General features: G+C 37.6%; 1 protein-coding gene across 1 annotated transcript in view; it reads right to left on the reverse strand.

Annotated features, from left to right (window-relative positions):
* Positions 1-20,731, reverse strand: part of DNA2 (DNA replication helicase/nuclease 2) — a 47,212-nt gene that overhangs the window by 6,877 nt on the left and 19,604 nt on the right. The window contains exons 6-14 of the mRNA XM_032608803.1: positions 19,131-19,350; positions 15,064-15,181; positions 13,406-13,571; positions 11,779-11,973; positions 10,036-10,266; positions 6,905-7,021; positions 6,711-6,820; positions 5,947-6,056; positions 5,082-5,306 (exon numbers count right to left, since the gene is read on the reverse strand). Coding sequence (XP_032464694.1) covers positions 5,082-5,306; positions 5,947-6,056; positions 6,711-6,820; positions 6,905-7,021; positions 10,036-10,266; positions 11,779-11,973; positions 13,406-13,571; positions 15,064-15,181; positions 19,131-19,350 — 1,492 coding nt within the window. The remainder of the gene's footprint in view (positions 1-5,081; positions 5,307-5,946; positions 6,057-6,710; positions 6,821-6,904; positions 7,022-10,035; positions 10,267-11,778; positions 11,974-13,405; positions 13,572-15,063; positions 15,182-19,130; positions 19,351-20,731) is intronic.

Here is a 20,731-nt window from a genome sequence, read left to right on the forward strand (position 1 = left end):
ATGATGCGAACAACAAGGGCTTAATTTCCAAAATATACCAACAGCTTATACAACTCAGTAACAAAAAAACAAACAACCCAATCAAAAACTGGGCAGGAGGGACTTCCCTGGTGGTCCAGTGGTAAAGAATCCATACAATGCAGGGGACACCGCATTGATCCCGGGTCAGGGAACTAAGATCCCACATGCTGAGGGGCAACTAAGCCCTCACGCTACAACTACTGAGCCCACGTGCCTCAACTTGAGAGCCTACGTGCCACAACTAGAAAGAAGACCGAACGCGGCAACTAGAGAGAAGCCCACACACCACAACGAAGAGCCTGTGTGCCACAACGAAAGATCCCACACACTGCAACGAAGATCCTGCATGTCATAACTAAGACTTGACACAGCTAAAAATAAATAAATAAGCTAATTAATTTAATTTTTTTTAAAAAAGAACTATATCTCCTTTATTAAAAAAAAAAAAAAGTGGGCAGAAGACCTAAATAGACATTTCTCTAAAGAAGACATACAGATGGCCAACAGGCACATGAAAAGATGCTCAACATCACTAATTATTAAAGAAACACAAATCAAAACTACAACGAAGTAACACCACACAGATCAGAATAGACATCCTTAAAAAGTCTACAAATAATAAATGCTTGCGAGGGTGTGGAGAAAAGGAACCCCCCCCACACACCGTTGGTAGGAATATAAATTGGTGCAGCCACTGTGGAGAATAGTATGGAGGTTCCTTTAAAAACTAAAAATGGAGTCACCATATGATCCAGCAATCCCACTCCTGGGCATATATCTGGAGAAAACTCTAATTTGAAAACATACATGCACCCTTATGTTCATCGCAGCGCTATTTACAATAACCAAGACATGGAAACAACCTAAATATCCAACGACAGATAAATGGATAAAGATGTGGTATATGTATACAATGGAATATTACTCAGCCATAAAAAATGAAATAATGCCATCTGCAGCAACATGGATGGATCTAGATTTCATACGAAGTGAAGTAAGCCAGAAAGAGAGAAAGACAAATATCATATGATATCATTTACACGTGGAATCTAAAAAATGATACAAATGAAATTATTTACAAAACAGAAACAGACTCACAGACATAGAAAACAAACTTACGGTTACCAAAAGGGAAAGGGTGGCTGGAGGGATAAATTAGGAGCGTAGGATTAACAGATACACACTACTATATATAAAACAGAGAAATAACAAGGTCCTACTGTATGCACAGGGAACTATATACAACATCCTGTAATAAACCATAAAGGAAAAGAAAAAAAAAAAAACACATGTTCAATCTAATAAAGATTTTAGAAACTCTAAAAAAACAAAAACAAAAAATTATGGGCTTGCCCCCCTACCAATGCTAGCAAAGGTCAAGGGGGGATCCTAGACTTCTACCTGCCTGAGGCTGGAATAAGGCACCCCAATACCTTGCCAGGGTGGTGTCAGAGACGTCAAGCCAGGATTTTCATCCCTCTTGGCTGGTAGTAACCCTCACCCGGCAATGTAGTGGAGACTGCGTGGGGAGCCTAGACTTCCTTCCACCCCTATCCAACAGTAATGAAAAGCCTGTCACCTTCTGCATTAAAAGAAGCCAAGTAGGGATCCTGGACTTCAGCTCCCAGCTGGCAATAATGAGGTGGCATACACTCTTGCCCTACCAGGGTAGTGTTAGAGAAGCGAGTTAAAACAGCAGTTTTAAATAACAATACAAAAATGTTCAGATTTCATCAAAAATCACTCGTTATATATAGAACCAAAAATATCTCAAACTGAATGAATATAAGACAATCAATAGATGACAGTGATGTTAGAATTACATGACAAAGATTTTAAAGCAGCCATGATAAGAATGTTTCAATGAACAACTATGAACACACTTGAATGAAAAGAAAAAGATATAAAATCTCAAGAAAATAAAAGTCTTGGCAAAGACACAGAAGGTAAAAAGAAGAACCAAATGGAAATTTTAGAACTGAAACTAGAATAATTAGAATTTTTAAATCATGGAATAGGCTCAACAGCAAGGGACAGAGAAAAGAATCAGTGAACAAAGACATAGAAAAATAGAAATTATACAGTCTGAATAACAGACAGAAATAGACTGAAAAAACAAAAACTACACAGAGCCTCATGGACCTGCAGGACATAAAGGATCCACCATTCATGTCTTCACAGACCTAGCAGAAAAGAAAGAGGGAGGGGCTGAAAAAGCACTAGAAGAAATCATGGCTAAAAATGTCCCAAGTTTGGCAAGAGACATTAAATCTATAGATTCAATAAGCTGGGAAAACTCCAAACATGATAGAAAAAAATCCACTATAAGACATATCATAATTAAAATTCTAAATACTAAAGAAAAGAAAAAATTCTGAAAAGGAGCCCAGGTAAACACCACCTTGCTATAAGGAAAAACATTCCAATTCAAAGGTCAGCATATTTCTCATCAGAAACCATAGAAGCCAGAAGAAAATGGCAGAATATTTTCCCAGTATAAAAGAAAAGAATTACATATTTACCCAGAATCCTATAACTAGCAAAACTACCCTTCAGGAATGAAGGGGAAGTTGAGACATTCTCACTTTGTATATCACTATACACCTATCAGAATGGCCAAGATGAAAAATAGTTACCACCACCAAATGCTGACAAGGATCACTCACACTTTGCTGGTGGGAATGTAAAATGTTATAGCTTCTTTAGAAAACAGTTTGGTAGATTTTTTTAAAACTAAACATGCAACTACCAAATGACTCAGACACTGGACCCCTGAGCATTGATCCCAGAGATATGAAGACTTACGTTCACACAAAACCCTATACATGAATGTCTATAGCAGCTGTATTCGTAATAGCCCAAAACTGCAAACAATCCAGATGTTTTCCAATGGGTGAATGGTTAAACAAATTGTGGCGCATCCATACTATGGAACAATACTCACCAATAAAAAGCAGCAAACTACTGATTGATACATGTAATAATCTGAATCTACAGAGCATTAGGCTAAGTGAAAAACACCAATCCCAAAAGATTACATACTGTATGTGAAACCAAGCAGGACCTTGTGGGGCCCTCCTAGGAACAAAAGCCTTTCCGGGTCCCCCATTTCTTATTTGAAGGATAAAGGCTTCAGCCTACTCGATCTTCCCAGAGTTCCAAAGGGCATATTCAAACAGCTACTAATCAGGGAAATAGGGGATGCAGAAACAAAGGAGGAACAATCAAGAAACTATAGTGCAGGGATTAAAGAAGGATCCTGGTTCTTCCTCAAGGAATATAGGTTACAAATATCTTTGAGTTCTTTTTTTTTTTTAATTTTTAGTGCAGTATAGTTGATTTACAATGTTGTGTTCGTTTCTGCTGTACAGCAAAGTGAATCAGTTATACATATATCCACTGTTTTTTAGATTCTTTTCCCATATAGGCCATTACAGAGTATTGGGTTCCCTGTGCTATACAGTAGGTCCTTATTAGTCACCTATTTTATATATAGTAGTATGTATATGTCAATCCCATCTCCCAATTTGTCCCTCCCCTGCTCCCTTGAGGTCTTCCGCAGGAAATAAGGCCGGCACCCAGGTGGAGGATAGTAACTTCAGGCTGAGCACAAGATTCCTGGAGCACCACCCTGTTACCTCACCACCAACCAACCAGAAGAAAGATACACACCCTGCAGCCCTCACCCCAAATTTTGCCTATAAAAACTTCTCCCTGAAAAGAGTTTGAGGTTTTTGAGCACGAGCTGCCTGGTCTCCTTGCTTGGCCCTGCAATAAACATTTCTCTGCTCCAAACTCTGACGTTTCAGTTTGTTTGGCCTCACTGTGTGTCCGGCACACAAACTTTTGTTTGATAACATATATTTCCACTTATATAACATTCTTGAAACGACAAAACTGTAGAAATGGAAAACAGAAAAGTGGTTATCAGGGGTTAAGGAATGAGTAGGCAGGAAAGAAGTGTGCATAGTTATAAAAGTACAACGAGAGTGATCCTTGTGGTAATGGAACTATTCTGTATGTAGACTGTATCACTGTCAATATCCTTGTGGTATTTTACTTTAGTTTTGTAAAATGTTACTACTGGGCAAAGGGTATACATAATCTCCCTGTATTATTTCTGACTACTATATGTGAATCTATAATTACCTCAAAATAAAAACTTTTAATTTAAAAAAGTAAATCAGACATACATCTTAGCCACTTCAAAATTTTTCAATAATTGGGATAGATATTAGACAAAAGAGTTGTAAGAATAGTCTATTAAAATCTCTTTTAGATAATTTTTAAGACAAAAATATCAGTTAAGACTTTCCAGTAAAAATACATACAGACAATAAATAAAAATTAGGTTCTATATCAAAGCCTAAAAATACCTATCACAAGACTATTCATATACCATTACTTCTAATTCAAACTCACTAAAAAATCTTGATTATTAGTTTTCTAGGTGTGACACTATAATATGATAAGAAATACACATTTGGTCTTCCTTCTGGTTCTTGACCCATAGCTCCTAAAACCCTTGGAATTCCCTGATTGCTGGGGTGAGGGGAACATCTTTCGTTATTCGTAAGTCCCTTTTAATCATACCTGAGTTTATGCTAATGAGCTGACTTTCTTGAGTTCTGTGAGCCATTCTAGCAAATTATAGAATCCAAGGAGGAGGACACAGGAACCCCCAAGCTGGGCACAGGAGGCTTGAACTCGCAATTGAGAACTGAAGTAGGGGGCAGTCTTGTGGGACTGAGTCCTTAACCTGTGGAGTCTGCACTAACTCCACGTAGTCAGTGTCAGAAGTGTGAGTAGACAGAAACAGAGTTTTCTTTTACTAGGATATTTTAAACTAGAAGATGGGAGCCCTGAATAATAAACCAGAAACCGTATTTCAGTTCAGAAGCAAAGAACAAACTATAAACTCATAAACTGGTCCTGTGGTTTATATAAATTTATCACGTGCAAATTTGGTCAATGCAATTAAATTTCCCAACGTACCATTTCTCCCCTCATTCTGGCTACAAAAATTACTGTCAGTATTATTATACAATAATTGTACTTACTTGACTATTGTAGAGTTCTTCTAGAAGAGCTAAGGATCTAATGGATTTTGATCTGCAAATATCCTCCTCTGTAAATTTCTGGATATCTGGATGTACCTTCTGAGTCTGACCCAAGCGCAAAAATCCAATTTTAAACTTTGCTAACTTCAAAAGAATATTGTCAACAGCCGAGTGTGTATAGCTGGTCAACAAAACACTAAAACCACAGGCATAGAGAATTCTTACCTAATAATGAATAAAAGAAAGGAAAACAGCATTACTTTTAACTCCCGGTAATTTTTAACATTTATATTTTTTGAATAGAATTAGAAAACTTAATAGGAAGCATATCTAAGAGCTGAGCCAAGTAACTTTTTAAAAAACTATATAGCCAAAATGTTTTATGAAAAAAACATGGCATTATTATCATGTTATTAATGATATGTTAATAATACATTATGTCATAATAAAATTGAATACAAATACACTTTGACTAGTGCCTGGCACACAGTATCAGTCAATAAATATTTGCTGCCATCATTATGATTTATTCTAAGACTGCTCAGTAATTTACTGACATGAAAAAAAAATTCAAGAAAACTCTATTTCAACCGCCTCTGTACAACTTATCATTTTTTAAAGGGAAGGAAAACATACATATAACAACAACAGAAAGAGATTTTAGACAATCTTACATGCAAGATATCTACAAGGTGATCACAACTATTGGTAATTTAGGTTTTCTATTTCTCATGTCACTTTTAGTTTGAAATAAAGGCATTTTGACTTAAAATTCAGCCCTTTTTATATCCAATATCACATTCTTTGAACCAAGGAGAAGCTGATTTAAATATTCAGTTTCTAAGCAAAAGAATAATAACCTTACAAGAGTACATATTGTAGTTGTTTTTCCTGTTCCAGGCATACCCACGATGAGGGTGTAGTCTTTTGAAAGAAGTACCTTTTTCATGGCTTGCCTTTGAGGCTTATTCAAACCTACATTTAAATTTAAAAATAACAGGAAAAAGAGTGTTGAATTTCACTGAGCACCTTAACTATTTTACAAGAAAAGCTGACTCTATTCTAGTCTGTTCTTCAATACATCTTTTCAAAGTAAGGAAATATCATGGTGACCGTAAAGGTCACAGGTAAACGAATTCCAAAGAGATGCTGTCTAAAAGTTGTAATTACAAGTTTATAAATTATTAAAGGACTTCCCTGGTGGCGCAGTGGTTAAGAATCCCCCTGCCAATGCAGGGGACACGGGTTCAAGCCCTGGGCTGGGAAGATCCTACATGACGCGGAGCAACTAAGCCCATGCGCCACAGCTACTGAGCCTGTGCTCTAGAGCTCACGAGCCACAACTACTGAGCCCGTGTGCCACAACTACTGAAGCCCAGGCGCCTAGAGCCCGTGCTCCGCAACAAGAGAAGACACAGCAATGAGAAGCCCATGCACCGCAACAAAGAGTAGCCCCCAGCTAGCCGCAGCTAGAGAAAGCCTGTGCGCAGCAACAATAGACCCAACTCAGCCAAAAATAAATAAATATTTTTTTAAAAAAAGTATTAAAATGCTAGACTATAATATAGATTAAATTATAAATAGAACCAAGAAAAATTAATGGATGCAGACACGCTGATTATAACATACCTTTTAGAATGCAGGCAACTGTGTCCTTTGCATCATGTGGAAGAACAGAACTGAGGTAGGATATAAACTGTGGTTCGCGAAAGTCAATGATTAAATCTCGAAGTTTTTGACTGAAAAGAAAAAAAAAGCTTTTTTTTTACTCCACGTTCCTTAGGAAAGTGGAGCAAAATTCAGATTCATTTATTGTTACAAACCTGGCATAAGTATTTTCCATCAGTTTAGAAAGATTTCCTAATGGGGTATCTATATTACAATGTTTTTCTTCCTGGTCCAATCTGAACAAAGTTGATTCTGGGAGTCCTGACAAGTTCCTAAAACAGAAAACAGATGTACATGAATGTTTTTCATTTAACATAGTCAGTGGGTCTGTATAAGAAATATGGTGCTGTCTGCTAAAAGAGTAAATGAGCCAGAATTGCTATTAAAATGGCTACCAGCCCCTAATACATACTTGCCAACCAGAGACAGGATGAGGCCCTGGATTGGTGTGAAAAGGGAGAAGGGGAAGGCACAAGGCACCAAAGTCAAAGCAGTTAATAATCGGAAACCTACAACATTTGCTAACAACTCACTTGGACCTGGGCAAGTTCGACCTGGGCAATTCAGCCTGGGCTCACCACCCCAGAAGGATCCTAAGCATACGGCTCCTCCCTCCTCCAGCCTGGAGTACAGGTCTCTTTCCCGACAGCTTCTCCCACTCCTCTATCAGCCCCTAAACCATGATGTTCCCTAGGTCCCCTCTCTGGTCCTGTGTACTCTTCTTTCTTGTCATTTTTCCTCTGGTCCCATGCCCCCACGTGGGTCTAAATCCCAACTCTACATCTTCAGGCCTGACCTCACATTCCTCTCCCACCCTGTTTCTCACCCAAGCTTCAGGTTTGGATATCCAGCAAGCAGCAAGATATTTATTTCCACTTAGTTAAAACCCAGGCTATGAAAGTTCAATTTTTCAAAACTGAACAACTCTTTATTCCTGCTGAACACGATCCTTCTTCTGTGGTCCTGACCTCAATTAATGGCTCTTGCATCCACACAGCTGTCTTGATCCTTCCCTCTCCCTCACTCTCTTCCAACCCTGCACACTCGATCAGGATCCCATGTCAGACAGTTTTACTTTCTAAATATTTCTCAAAGTCATTCCACCTTCTCTGTCAAAACTACCCTGCCCTCAATCACCTCAAGCCTGGGCCACTACAACAGATGCCTGACTTCTCGGCTTTCAGTTTTGCCTCCATTAATTAACTCTATTCTCCACAGTGCATCCACAGAAAAATGCAAATCTGATTATTATCATTCTTCTGTTTAAAACTCTTCAGTACATCTGAAAAAGTAAAAGTCAAAACTTCTTAATATGGTATATAAGACCTTCTATGACCTGACCTCTCCAATCTTTCCCTTCTTTATCTTTTACATTCCAGAAACTAATTATTACCTGTACTTTCCTGAACACTCCACTTCACACCATCAGGTCTTTCCACACCCTGTTCCCTCTGTTTGATATACTCCTCTCACACTGCTTCATCAGGCTAATTTATTCACCCACAGGGTGAAGATCTGGAATGACCTTTTTCACAAAGCCTTCCCTGAGCCTCCTAAAACTGGGTTAAATGCCTCTCCTCTGTGTTCCCATCAATCCAAACGCTTGTCATATTAGACCAAAAACATATTTATTTATTTGTTACCCACAAGACTATGAGTTCCTCAAGGGTTTACAAAGCACGTAATACATGTTAGGTGCCAAATAAATACCTCAAAGGACTGACTGCAGGGATTCCTAAGAAACAACAGAAATATCACAGCTGATACTCCAATATCATGAAAGCTAGGCTAGGACTGGTTATGGCTTAACTAGGATTACTGATTAGCAGAGAGCAAGCCTGGACATTTCCACTGCATCCCAATTACTGATCTCCATCCACTAAGAAATGTGACGCATGCCGGCACTTAAATGCAAGAAAGGCTGGGGGTCCACGAAGAAGGGAATATGGATTTTTTTTTTTTTTTTTTTTTTGCGGTACGCGGGCCTCTCACTGTTGTGGCCTCTCCCGTTGCGGAGCACAGCCTCCAGACACGCAGGCTCAATGGCCATGGCTCACAGGCCCAGCCATTCCGCGGCATGTGGGATCTTCCCAGACCCAGGCACGAACCTGTGTCCCCTGCATCGGCAGGTGGACTCTCAACCACTGTGCCACCAGGGAAGCCTGGGAATATGGATATTAACAAATATGGATATTAGTTTCTACCACAAATTTTCATACCGACTTTTCTATTTAATTAATATTATTAAATTAACTCACTTTGTTTTAACTTATACTTTATAAATATAAAGTATTTACAACTATAAATGGAAAAAAGCAACTTCTTTAAAAAACGGAGGGCTTCCCTGGTGGTACAGTGGTTAAGAATCCACCTGCCAACGCAGGGGACACGGGTTCAATCCCTGATCTGGGAAGATCCCACATGCCACGAAGCAACTAAGCCCGTGTGCCACAATTACTGAGCCTGCGCTCTAGAGCCCGCATGCCACAACTACTGAAGCCCACGCACCTAGAGCCCATGCTTCGCCACGAGAAGCAACCACAATGAGAAGCCCACACGCCGCAACTAGAGAAAGCCCACACGCAGCAACAAAGACCCAACGCAGACAAAAGATAATAAAAATAATAACAATAATAAAATTATAAAAATAAGATACTTTAAAAAAAGGAGAGAATGAAACGGTGAGTGCCCAGAGTGCTAAGAAGGAGAAATAAGCTTTACAGTCAACACAGGGCGTCTGTCCTGCCTGCTGTACACATGGTTGTGAGAATCTGATAAGATTACGTCCACATTAACACTATGGAATGTAATGTATTAAACAAAAGTTTAGCAGTTGGATAATTGCTAAATGCCACTGAACTCTAAATTTAAAATGGTTAATGGTTAATTTTATGTTATGTGAATTTTATCTAAAATTTTTTTAAAAGGCATGGAGTACTGGTACATGCCACTACATGAAGATGAACCTCAAAAACAGTACGCTAAGTAAAAAAAGTCAGTCACAAAAGACCACATATTGTATGATCCCATTTATGTGAAATGTTCAGAAGAGGCAAATCTATAGAGAGAAAGGGAATTGGTGGTTGCCTAGGGCAGGGGGAGTGACTACAGGATACAGGGAGTCTTTTGCAGGTGATGAATATGGTCTAAAATTGATTTTAGTGCTGACTGCACAGCTCTGTGAATATACTAAACATCACTGAATTATACACTTTAAATGGATGAACCATATGGTATATGTTTACATATCAATAAAGCTTTACCCAAAAAGGGAACATTTCATTACCTGTCTAATAAACAGGTTACAGTTGTCATGTTAATCTCCTTCATGTACCCCCTAGACAAAGCAAACAATGTTCTCTCTTCTCCACTTAAAATAATTCTGTCACCTGCCATTAGATTTGTGACAGGCATGACACCATTTTTATGTTGGAAATTATGTAAATATTGTCCATCACAAACTGTCTTTACATGTTCTGTTCTAATCAGGTTCCCAATGCAGCTGCCACTCTCCTCCCTATGAGAGAGAAAGAAAAAGAGAAATTAGTTTTAAAATAATCTCTCAGGACTTCCCTGGCAGTCCAGTGGTTAAGACTCATGCTTCCACCGCAGGGGGCACAGGTTTGATCCCTGGTCGGGGAACTAAGATCCCGCATGCATGCAACAAGGCCAAAAAAAGAAAATCTCTCATCACCAGATCTCTAGACAGGTGCTAGGGAGCACCTCCCTTGTTGCACCCACAGTCTGGGACTTGTTTTTGTTAAATATTTATTTATTTATTTGGCTTCATCAGGTCTTAGTTGTGGCACGCAGGCTCTAGAGTGCTCAGGCTTAGTTGTCCTGAGGCATGTGGGATCTTAGTTCCCAGACCAGGGATTGAACCCAAATCCCCTGCATTGGGAGGCGAATTCTTAACCACTGGACCACCAGGGAAGTCTCTGAGATTTCTGAACAACTTGCATATCAGCACTTTGATTCTTGACTGACACCCCACCTCCTGTGCTGATACACATATAACACTACAGAAGACAAATCGTAGTAACCTGACTCTGAACCTGAAGTGAAGAAAGTAGTAACGTATTTCTTTAGTGTTTATAAGAGAATTTATAATTATTGTTACTAAAACAATGGCAAGCACTGCCTTAGAAGTAAGCATTAAGCATTTACAATCTCTCAGGCATTACTATTATACTAGAGAAGCTTGCTGGCGCGTACACTGGACGTATTCACTGTACTTATGTAGTCTGTTGAAAACGACAAACTTTCTCCACTGTAATGGTGCCTTGTGTTAAAGTCTAGTATTAAGGAAATAAAAATCTAAGGTCTAAAGTCACATTATTATCAATATTCATTCTGGAAAGAAAGAAATGGATCAAAAGCAACTAAATATTACATAAAGAAATATACTATGCAAAGATATAGAAAGTTATAACTTTACAAGTAACTTGTAAAAGAACGGATCTCACAAAATACAATATTGACCCACTTTAGAAAATGTGAATCTCTATCAAAACTTACAAAAATAAAGACTTTCAAAATGCTAGTATTTAAAATATTAAGTAAAACATCATTAATTTCCACTGTACCAATACGCTAAAATTCACCTTATGATATACTCAAGTTTATAGTCTTTTCACTGATGAAAGAGGATTTAATTTCACTAGTAATTTTTTAAGTAAGATTTCTTGAGGTTTATTTATTTACGTATTTGTGTATTTATCTATTTTGGCGGTGCCACATGGCATGCGGGATCTTAGTCGTCCGCCCGCCCCACACCCTAAGGAGTGGAAGCGCAGAGTCTTAACTACTGGACCGCCAGAGAAGTCCCGAAGTATATTTAATCTACTGAAAATAACAATGGTGCTCTACTTAGAAACAATTCACTGACAGCCATCTGGAGTTGGCATGAATATACGAAACTGCATGGCTTTAACATGCTACATAACCTGTATTTGTCATGAATTACAAATTTCATACCACTGGCTAATCCAAATTACTGAAGTTTTACTGTATTAAATGGACCACTTACATATCTGAAGCAGGCGTTAACCATATAGTTTGGTAATTTTTTTTATTATGCTTTGACTGTGACTCCAGGGTTAACATAAGACACCAAAGGCTGAAATACTCTAAGTGTGTAAGTTTTAGATGCTGGGTTTCTTCTTTTATTTTGGGCTGCATGCTGGTCGGGACTGAACTGTCATCCATCTGTTGTTCAACCGCTCTAAAGATAAAGCTCCAAGTCAGAGATGCATATGAAACATTTCACTGGCTGGTTATAAAATGAGGTATTTCTAAAATAAATACACATATATGATAATCATCATAACTTATAACCACAGCCCCTAATTTTCTTTTAAAGTCATTTCAACATTTCATAAGCCAAATGGCTTTTTACAAAACAAAATGCCCTAGAAACTCAATACTGCATTATTTTGCCTTGAATGACTGTTCCCCTAACAAGTGCTGAAGTTTCGTTATAGCCCAGTCTTCATTCCTATATGTAGCAAGTTTCGGCTTTTTGTAGGACTGCATTTCTCAAAATCACAGTATTTGTACATCCAGCTCTGTGCCATTAAGAAAGTCAACATAAAAACATGGAGAACCATGTGGAGTATCAATTTTGCTCAATATTAATTATGAATTTTTATATAGAAACAAATACATTATAGGATAGCATAAAAAACATGGAGAGTAAAACTTAAGAGTTCAAAAATATGTGCTTGTATTATAGGCCCAGATTTCCCATGGTTCACGGTCTCTGCCATTAAGAGATACAATACAGTTGACCCTTGAATAACATGGGACTGAACTCTATGGGTCCACTTATACGTGGACTTTTTTCAATAGTAAATACTATAGTACTAAATGATCTGAGGTTGGCTAAATACAGGAACGTGGAGGAATCTCGTATATGGAGGGCCATCTATAAGTTATACTAAGATTTTCAACTGCAGGGAGGGTTGCCACCCCCAACCCCAGTGTTGTTCAAGGGTCAACTGTACTTTTAAAACTACTTTATGTGAATTTTCAGGCTGATTTAGAACTTCGGTTCTGATTTGATCTTGTTTCCTAGTCTGAATTTACATCTAACTACCTTCTTGTTTCTTCCAAAACTCTCACTGGCTATGAAGGTGTAAATACATATGATTGCTTACAAGACAGCTAATAAACTTCCCATCTGTAGAAAAATAGACATATATAAATAAGACAAGTCTACTGAATCATATCAAAGTGTCTGGAAGAACAAAATTTCCCTATTTTGAACTACAAAAGGTTTGAAATTAAAACATCAACTAAGAAAGGGAAGATTTCTTGAAATATCATTTAAGAAAAGCTGTATTAACAATGCCTATACTACATCTTTCTTAAATAGGTTCCATAAGTTCTACAATTATTTCATTTCCCCAGGAACTATATGCAGCAAGATTAAAATATTCACTTTTGGAAAAAGTTTTAAAAGCATTCTATCTCTCCAAGGAAAGAGGCTTGTTATATAATATGAACTAGCTGTGCTTGGTTTTTTTTTTCTATTCCCTTTGTTTTAAATAACCAAAATGAAACCATCAATGCCAGACCAGCCAACAATGTAAAATCATTCTGAGTTGAATACTTACTTAACTGGAATTAATACTTTGGGAAGACAGTGTGTTTACCTGCTATAAAGAGCACAGTTGCCCATCTGTGAACAATATTTACAGGTTTGCTGTTCCTCAATTATTTGTGGCAAAGGAGCAAGCTTTGTCTTCTCCTCTCCAGTAGCAGATTTGTTAATACGGTGAAACAAAGAGAATGCCATCTGGTTTCTTAGCCTTAATAATTCTATGCGGGAAAAAGGATGGTTGTTTTTTAAGAATTATGTAAAGTTTATTATACATCTTTTCCATTATATATAACTTTCAGATTCAAAAACATAAAAAAGGAAAGAACAACATTCATATTTCCCACTACACTAAAATAACCACTGATAACATTTTGGTATATTTCCTTCAATTTTTGTTCACTTGATAAGTTCTTTGAATAACCATGAATCTCATAAGTAGTAAATATTGTGAAGCTGGTGTTTTATTGGCTGAATGCTAAGGACAAATACAGCTATCTATAGTGTCCTGAATGTAAGACAGCAAGTTTAAAATAAAGTTTTATATAGTAAAATATTTTTAATTTATTTTTTAATGTATAGTTGATTTACAATGTTGTGTTAATTTCCACTGTACAGCAAAATGATTCAGTTATACATATATATACATTCTTTTTCATATTCTTTTCCATTATGGTTTACCACAGGATACTGAATATAGTTCCATGTGCCATACAGTAGGACCTTATTGTTTATCCATTCCATATATAATACTTTGCATCTGCTAATCCCAAACTAAATGTCCATTGACAGATGACTACATAAAGAAGATGCGGGGCTTCCCTGGTGGCGCAGTGGTTAAGAATCCGCCTGCCAATACACGGGACACCCTGGTCCGGGAAGATCCCACATGCCGCGGAGCAACTAAGCCCGTGCACCACAACTACTGAGCCTGCACTCTAGAGCCCACAAGCAACAACTACTGAGCCTGTGTGCCACAACTACTGAAGCCCGCGTGCCTAGAGCCCATGCTCCACAACAAGAGAAGCCACTGCAATGAGAAGCCCGCACACCACCAAAAACAGTAGCCCCCGCTCGCTGCAACTAGAGAAAGCCCACACACAGCAACGGAGACCGAACACAGCCAAAAATAAATAAAATTAAAGAAGATGTGATACACACACACACACACACACACACACACACACAAACACACATCCATCGAATACTACTCAGCTGTAAAAAAAGAATGAAATAATGCCATTTGCAGCAACATGGATGGACCTAGAAGTTATCATACTAAGTGAAGTGACTCAGACAAAGAAAGACCAATACCGTATGATATCACTTATTGTGGAATCTAAAATATGCCCTAATTGAACTTATATAGTAAAAAGGTTAATAGTGTTTTCAACTATACAGTATATTGTTCAAATTCTTTTTTTTTTTTTTTTTTTGGCCACACCGCACGGCTTGCAGGATCCCAGTTCCCCGACGAGGGATTGAACCCAGGCCCTCAGCAGTGCAAGCGGGGAGTTCTAATCACTAGATAACCAGGGAGTTCCCTAAAATTCTTTTTTTTAAAAAAGCACCACAACTTACCAATTACAACCTGTTTTAGGCCTAGCAGTGTCAGTGAGTGATTGTCAGGTATAAATGTGTGTCACCAAAAATTGAAGGAAAAAAACAACCAACAAAACGCAGAGAAGTAAAATTGAGAGAAAAGAGCTCAACCTCTTTTATCGAGATGGTTGGCAGGTACAGGATACATCTGGCCGGTCTTCAGGTAGAGGAGCAGGCCAGCCTCTGGATCAGCTCTCCTCTCTTGGCTTAGCAGTGTGTACAGAACAAGCTGTGAAAACATGGTATATTTCATCAAATAAAACTTTAACTTTCTATATTTACATACATGTTTTGCAATCAATACATATTGTAATTTTAAAATCAAAAGGTGAATCAAGCTATTTCCATTTTGAAAATAACACGATCCAAATTTAGTAAAGGTAATACAATAAATTCAAAGTCAAATATTTAATTTCCACAAAACATAGTATATGCTTCTCAGTTTTACACAGACAAAAAAGAAATATTTAGAATTTTTCTTAGATGGTAAATAATCTCCAATAAGTTAAAGAGGGAAATTAATCAAGCTATGTTTTCCATTTTGAAGTTGTCTTCAGACAGTATTTTCCCTGTTTAAAATGAGTGGATTAAACGCTAAAATGCATATTATTTATGTCATAGTTACTGTGACAACTAAATGAGACAAACTCTACTAACAGTTCACTGGTTTTTTTTCCAGAGCAGGAGGGAGCATTAAGTGCTTTAAGTTTATGTGGCGCTCTTCAGAGAAACCATCTAAGACAAGTTAGAAATAGTTCCTTTAGTTCATGGAAACACCTTAGCAGCAACATTTGAGCCTATGTAGCATGTTTGGGGATGTCTTCTTATAAGCACTCCATTTGTGTTGCCTGATACAGCGTAAGTAACCAAATAAAACTTTTAAAAATTAAAATGAACTCATAAATGACAGGGTGAAGCCTTGGGGCTGTGGACCAAGGGAGTCAACCCAAACTAATGGTCCATCTATGTTAAGTTTTTCCCTTCACGGAAACTGAGGCAGAAGGAAGAGGATTCTGCTTCTGGGACTTATTAAAAGGAAAAACTATCTGAAATGAAATTCCCTTCATATTATGATAAAAGGAAGCCGGACTGCAATTCTACAACACTGTTATAATCCAACTATATCACAAGTGAAATAGGTTTCTGTGAGCTGGTTTAGAGATCACAGCTCCATATAATATTTTTCCTTTAGAAAATGTGTTTCAGGGGGACTTCCCTGGTGGTCCACTGGTTAAGACTTCACACTCCCAATGCAAGGGGCACCGGTTTGATCCCAGGGAACAGAGATCCCACATGCCATGCAGCACGGCCAAAAAAAAAAAAACCAAGAAAATGTTTCTAATGTCACATTACTGACTTAGAAATGAATTTTTAGAATGCAATCCATTTATAAAATAAAGATCTTCCTTAACTAAAGTTAGTTTATAACATAAACATTTTCTGTATTACCAAAGTGAGAAGTCAAATCTCCTAAAAGGTATACGTATACATATAGCTGATTCACTCTGTTATACAGCAGAAACTAACACAACAATGTAATATACTTTAATAAAGATGTTAAAAAATATATATATACATAACAAAAAAGGAAGTGATTTAAAACCTTTAATGAAAAATTATACCTGGATTTAATATTCTTTTGCTTATGCACTAGTAATTATATTCATTAAAGTTTTAATTTGAAGAAAAAAAAAATTCCTAAAAGGGGAGATCTGTCTTTCCTCATCCACAATATCTATTTACCTATCTATCTATCTATGTATATATCTCAATGAATTACTATAATTATTCTTTCAATGTCTCCTTGTTTCTTACTCAATGAGTATGCACTCCAATATATTTGTTTGAGCCTTGTCCAAATCATTTTTCCTGTTTTTAAATATGATAAACACCACTGTATTCTTTTTTTTTTTTTTTAACCACTGTATTCTTAAAAGTTCTTCTTCCAGCTTCTATTCTTGCAAAGATAAAAGTTCCAACTGAACAAAATTAAATACAGTAATATTCTTTGCCTTGAAGGCACTACAATTTAGAGCAGTGGCCTTAGAAGAAAGGTCTTTAAATCTAGACCACTTTAGATGCTGAAATGCTTTTGTATTTCTCTTCCTTTTAGCATTCAGAAGTGATTTCAAACAAACTTGTCCTTAAAAACACAAGGAAAAATTTTCGGCCTCACATACACAAAACACATTTCTTCAAATCTTTGACTTCAAAATAGCTTTTCTTGGGCTTCCCTGGTGGTGCAGAGGTTAAGAATCCACCTGCCAATGTAGGCGACACAGGTTCGAGCCCTGGTCCGGGAAGATCCCACATGCTGCAGAGCAACTAAGCCCGGGCGCTACAACTACTGAGCCTGCACTCTAGGGCCCGCGAGCCACAGCTATTGAGCCCATGCACCACAACTACTGAAGCCTGCGTGCCTAGAGCCCGTGCTCCACAACAAGAGAAGCCACCACAATGAGAAGCCCGTCGATGCAACTAGAGAAAGCCCATGCGCAGCAACAAAGACCCAACGCAGCCAAAAATAAATAAAAATTTAAGAAAAATAGCTTTTCTTCTATCTAGACATGATTTTCCTTTCACAAGAAGGCTTTAATCTAGCCAAGTCTTTGTTCATAATTTCAGCCATTTCTGTTTTACCAAAGTGAAAAATTCAAGTCTTCTGATAGGGGAAGCCTAATTTTTCCTCTACCTCCAGTATCTGTAAAACCCAACGATAGGTGAAACAACAAGGTTACCCTATTTTTCATTCCCAAATGGAAAAGCTTTTGTGAGAACCTTTGGTGCTTGGTACACAATTAAGAATAGCAAGAAAGATTTAATAAGGGAAGATCTTGTTAATCCCTGATTATACAATTCAGTACTTTGAATCTGAACCTATTTTACATAAAATCTGCTGAAATAAAATGTGAAAATTCCATGGGCAAAAGGAAATTTAAGTTATATTACAAATGCTATGCTATTTGTTATATTATTTGTTCCTTTAATACTTATTATACCATAAAAATACAATAATGTTACTGCTTTTAGTTTTATCTTTGCTTATTTAAAAGTGTCTAGGGGACTTCCCTCGTTGTCCAGTAGTTGAGACTCCACGCTTCCACTGCAGGGGGCTCGGGTTCGATCCCTGGTGGGGGAACTAAGATCCCATGTGCCACGAGTGCAGCCAAAATAAAATAAAATAAATTTAAAAAAAAAAGTGTCTAGAACATACCATAGACTGCCAATGTGGAGGTTGGCAGAGGGAATGGAAATAATTAGAAAAAATAGAACTTTATGTTAGTTACTTTGATTTGTTAACTCACTATAATTAATATAAATTTCAGGTCATTTTGAAGGACAACAGAAGACATATTTACCAAGGAGAAGATGATTAAGAAAACTTGAATTAAACTTAATGGTAAGATACAGTTCTATATTTCATTTTAAATAAAAATCAATATATTGGGATTTCCCTGGTGGTCCAATGGGCAAGACTCCGCACTCCCAACAAAGGGGGCCCAGGTTCAATCCCTGGTCGGGGAACTAGATGCCACATATATGCCACAACTAGGAAGCCCTCATGCCGCAACTAAACATGCTGTAACAAAGATCCCACCTGCCGCAACTAAGACCCGGCGCGGCCAAAATAAATAAATAAATTTTTTTTTTTTTAAAAAAGAACAATGGGGCTTCCCTGGTGGCGCAGTGGTTGAGGGTTCACCTGCCGATGCAGGGGACATGGATTCGTGCCCTGGTCTGGGAAGATCCCACATGCTGTGGAGCGGCTGGGCCCGTGAGCCATGGCCGCTGACCCTACGCGTCTGGAGCCTGTGCTCCACAACGGGAGAGGCCAAAACAGTGAGAGGCCTGCGTACCTCAAAAAAATAAAGAATAAAATAAAATAAAATAAAATAAAATTTTAAAAGAACAATGGGACTTTTTTTTAAAAAAAATCAACATCATTGGATTAAAGGTCAGAAGTAAAAGAATAAATTTACACTGCTGTTTCCTAAAGAGTATCCTATGTAGATGTTACATGAAAACAGTAGCTCTGTGGTAAATTAGGTTTAGGAAATGCTGGGTTAAATTAAAAATCACCTGAATTGAATCAAAATATATAAAGCGACTACTTTTCAAACATATTAAAAAAATTTAAATATATTACACACTCATAATTTTCTTATTAATATTTATACCTGACTACGGTGTTCAATAGAATTTGATTCTTTGCCAGTTTTAAGTTCCAGTGGCATTATCTTATATTTCGTTTTACATCCTCGATGTATCTTCACGCCAACTGTAACATCTATTTTGCCCTTCAATCCAAACCTAGGAGACCAAATGCTTTCTTCAATATCCAGTGAGTTTATAACTTCGATATTACATGTTGAATTACCGTTACTACCATCACTTGGCCTAAAAAACAAAACACAAAAATATTTAATTAATTAGAAATATTTAACTAAAATATTTAATTGAATTGAATTAGAACACTTAGCTCATTTCTTATATGCTGGCATTGACTCTCTACTGCACACACGGAATGTGGGGATGGGAAAGAGTCTACAGACATTTATGGCAGTGATTCTCAAAGTATGCTTCCCGGATGAGTAGCATCAGCACCACCCAGGGAATTTGTCATAAATGCAAATTCTCAGGCCCCATTCCAGACCAACAGGTGAGGCCCAGAATTTGTTTAACCAACTCTCCAAGTGATTCTGATGCACAGTCAAGTTTGAATCCTATCAGTTCTAACTCATAATTTATTTATTTATTATTTTTATTGGAGTATCGTTGCTTTACAATTCTGTGTTAGCCTCCACTGCACAACAAAATGAATCAGCCATATACATACAGATAGATATCCCCTCCCTTTTGGACTTCCTTCCCATTTAGGCTACCACAGTGCATTAGGTGGAGTTCCCTGTGCTATACAGTATGTTCCCATCAGTTGTCTATTTTATACATAGTATCAATACTGTATATGTGTTAATCCCAGTCTCCCAATTCCTCCCACCCCACCCCTTTCCCCCTTGGTGTCCATACATTTGTTCTCTACATCTGTGTCTCTATTTATGCTTTGCATATAAGATCATCTGTACCATTTTTCTAGATTCCACATATACGCGTTACTATACAACATTTGTTTTTCTCTGACCTACTTCACTCTGTATGACACTTTCTAGGTCCATCCACATCTCTACAAATGACCCAATTTCATTCCTTTTTGTGGCTGCTAACTCATAATTTAAATGTTCTTAATATTTATCATCTGTCCCTTTCAGTTCATTCCCACAATAATCTTCCTAACTCAGGCTTTTATTTCCTCAAGTCTATCTATATTACAATGCAAAAGTCTCACTCCTTGGACTGCTGGAGCCACTATGACAGTCTGAATATTCTGATGTACAATTATTACACAGATTAACATATAATGGCTTGCACATGGTTGCACCCTCGGTAACAAGGGATGTGTTTCTCCATGTAACACCATACTAACCTGAGTAAGAACGAGCTGTCTCTCCCCACTATCTATGCTGTGTGGGCCCTGATCACCCAGCGCTTCATCCCTACCCCCAACCCCACGACAGCCCTCAGAGAAGCTCAGGTGCTCCTGCACTTACTCATTATATCCTTTACTTAATCATTAAATGAATCCAGCTCTGCCACGATCAATATTTAACACTAAGTACTCAACATTGTTGTTTTATATTACAAAAGAGGTTCTGATTTTAGTATCTTACCTGTTAAATAAGCCAAGAGCACAGGAAGGAGGAAAAAAGGAATTTATGAATGT

This window comes from Phocoena sinus, chromosome 16 (genome assembly GCF_008692025.1).
Source record: "Phocoena sinus isolate mPhoSin1 chromosome 16, mPhoSin1.pri, whole genome shotgun sequence".
NCBI lineage: Eukaryota > Metazoa > Chordata > Mammalia > Artiodactyla > Phocoenidae > Phocoena > Phocoena sinus.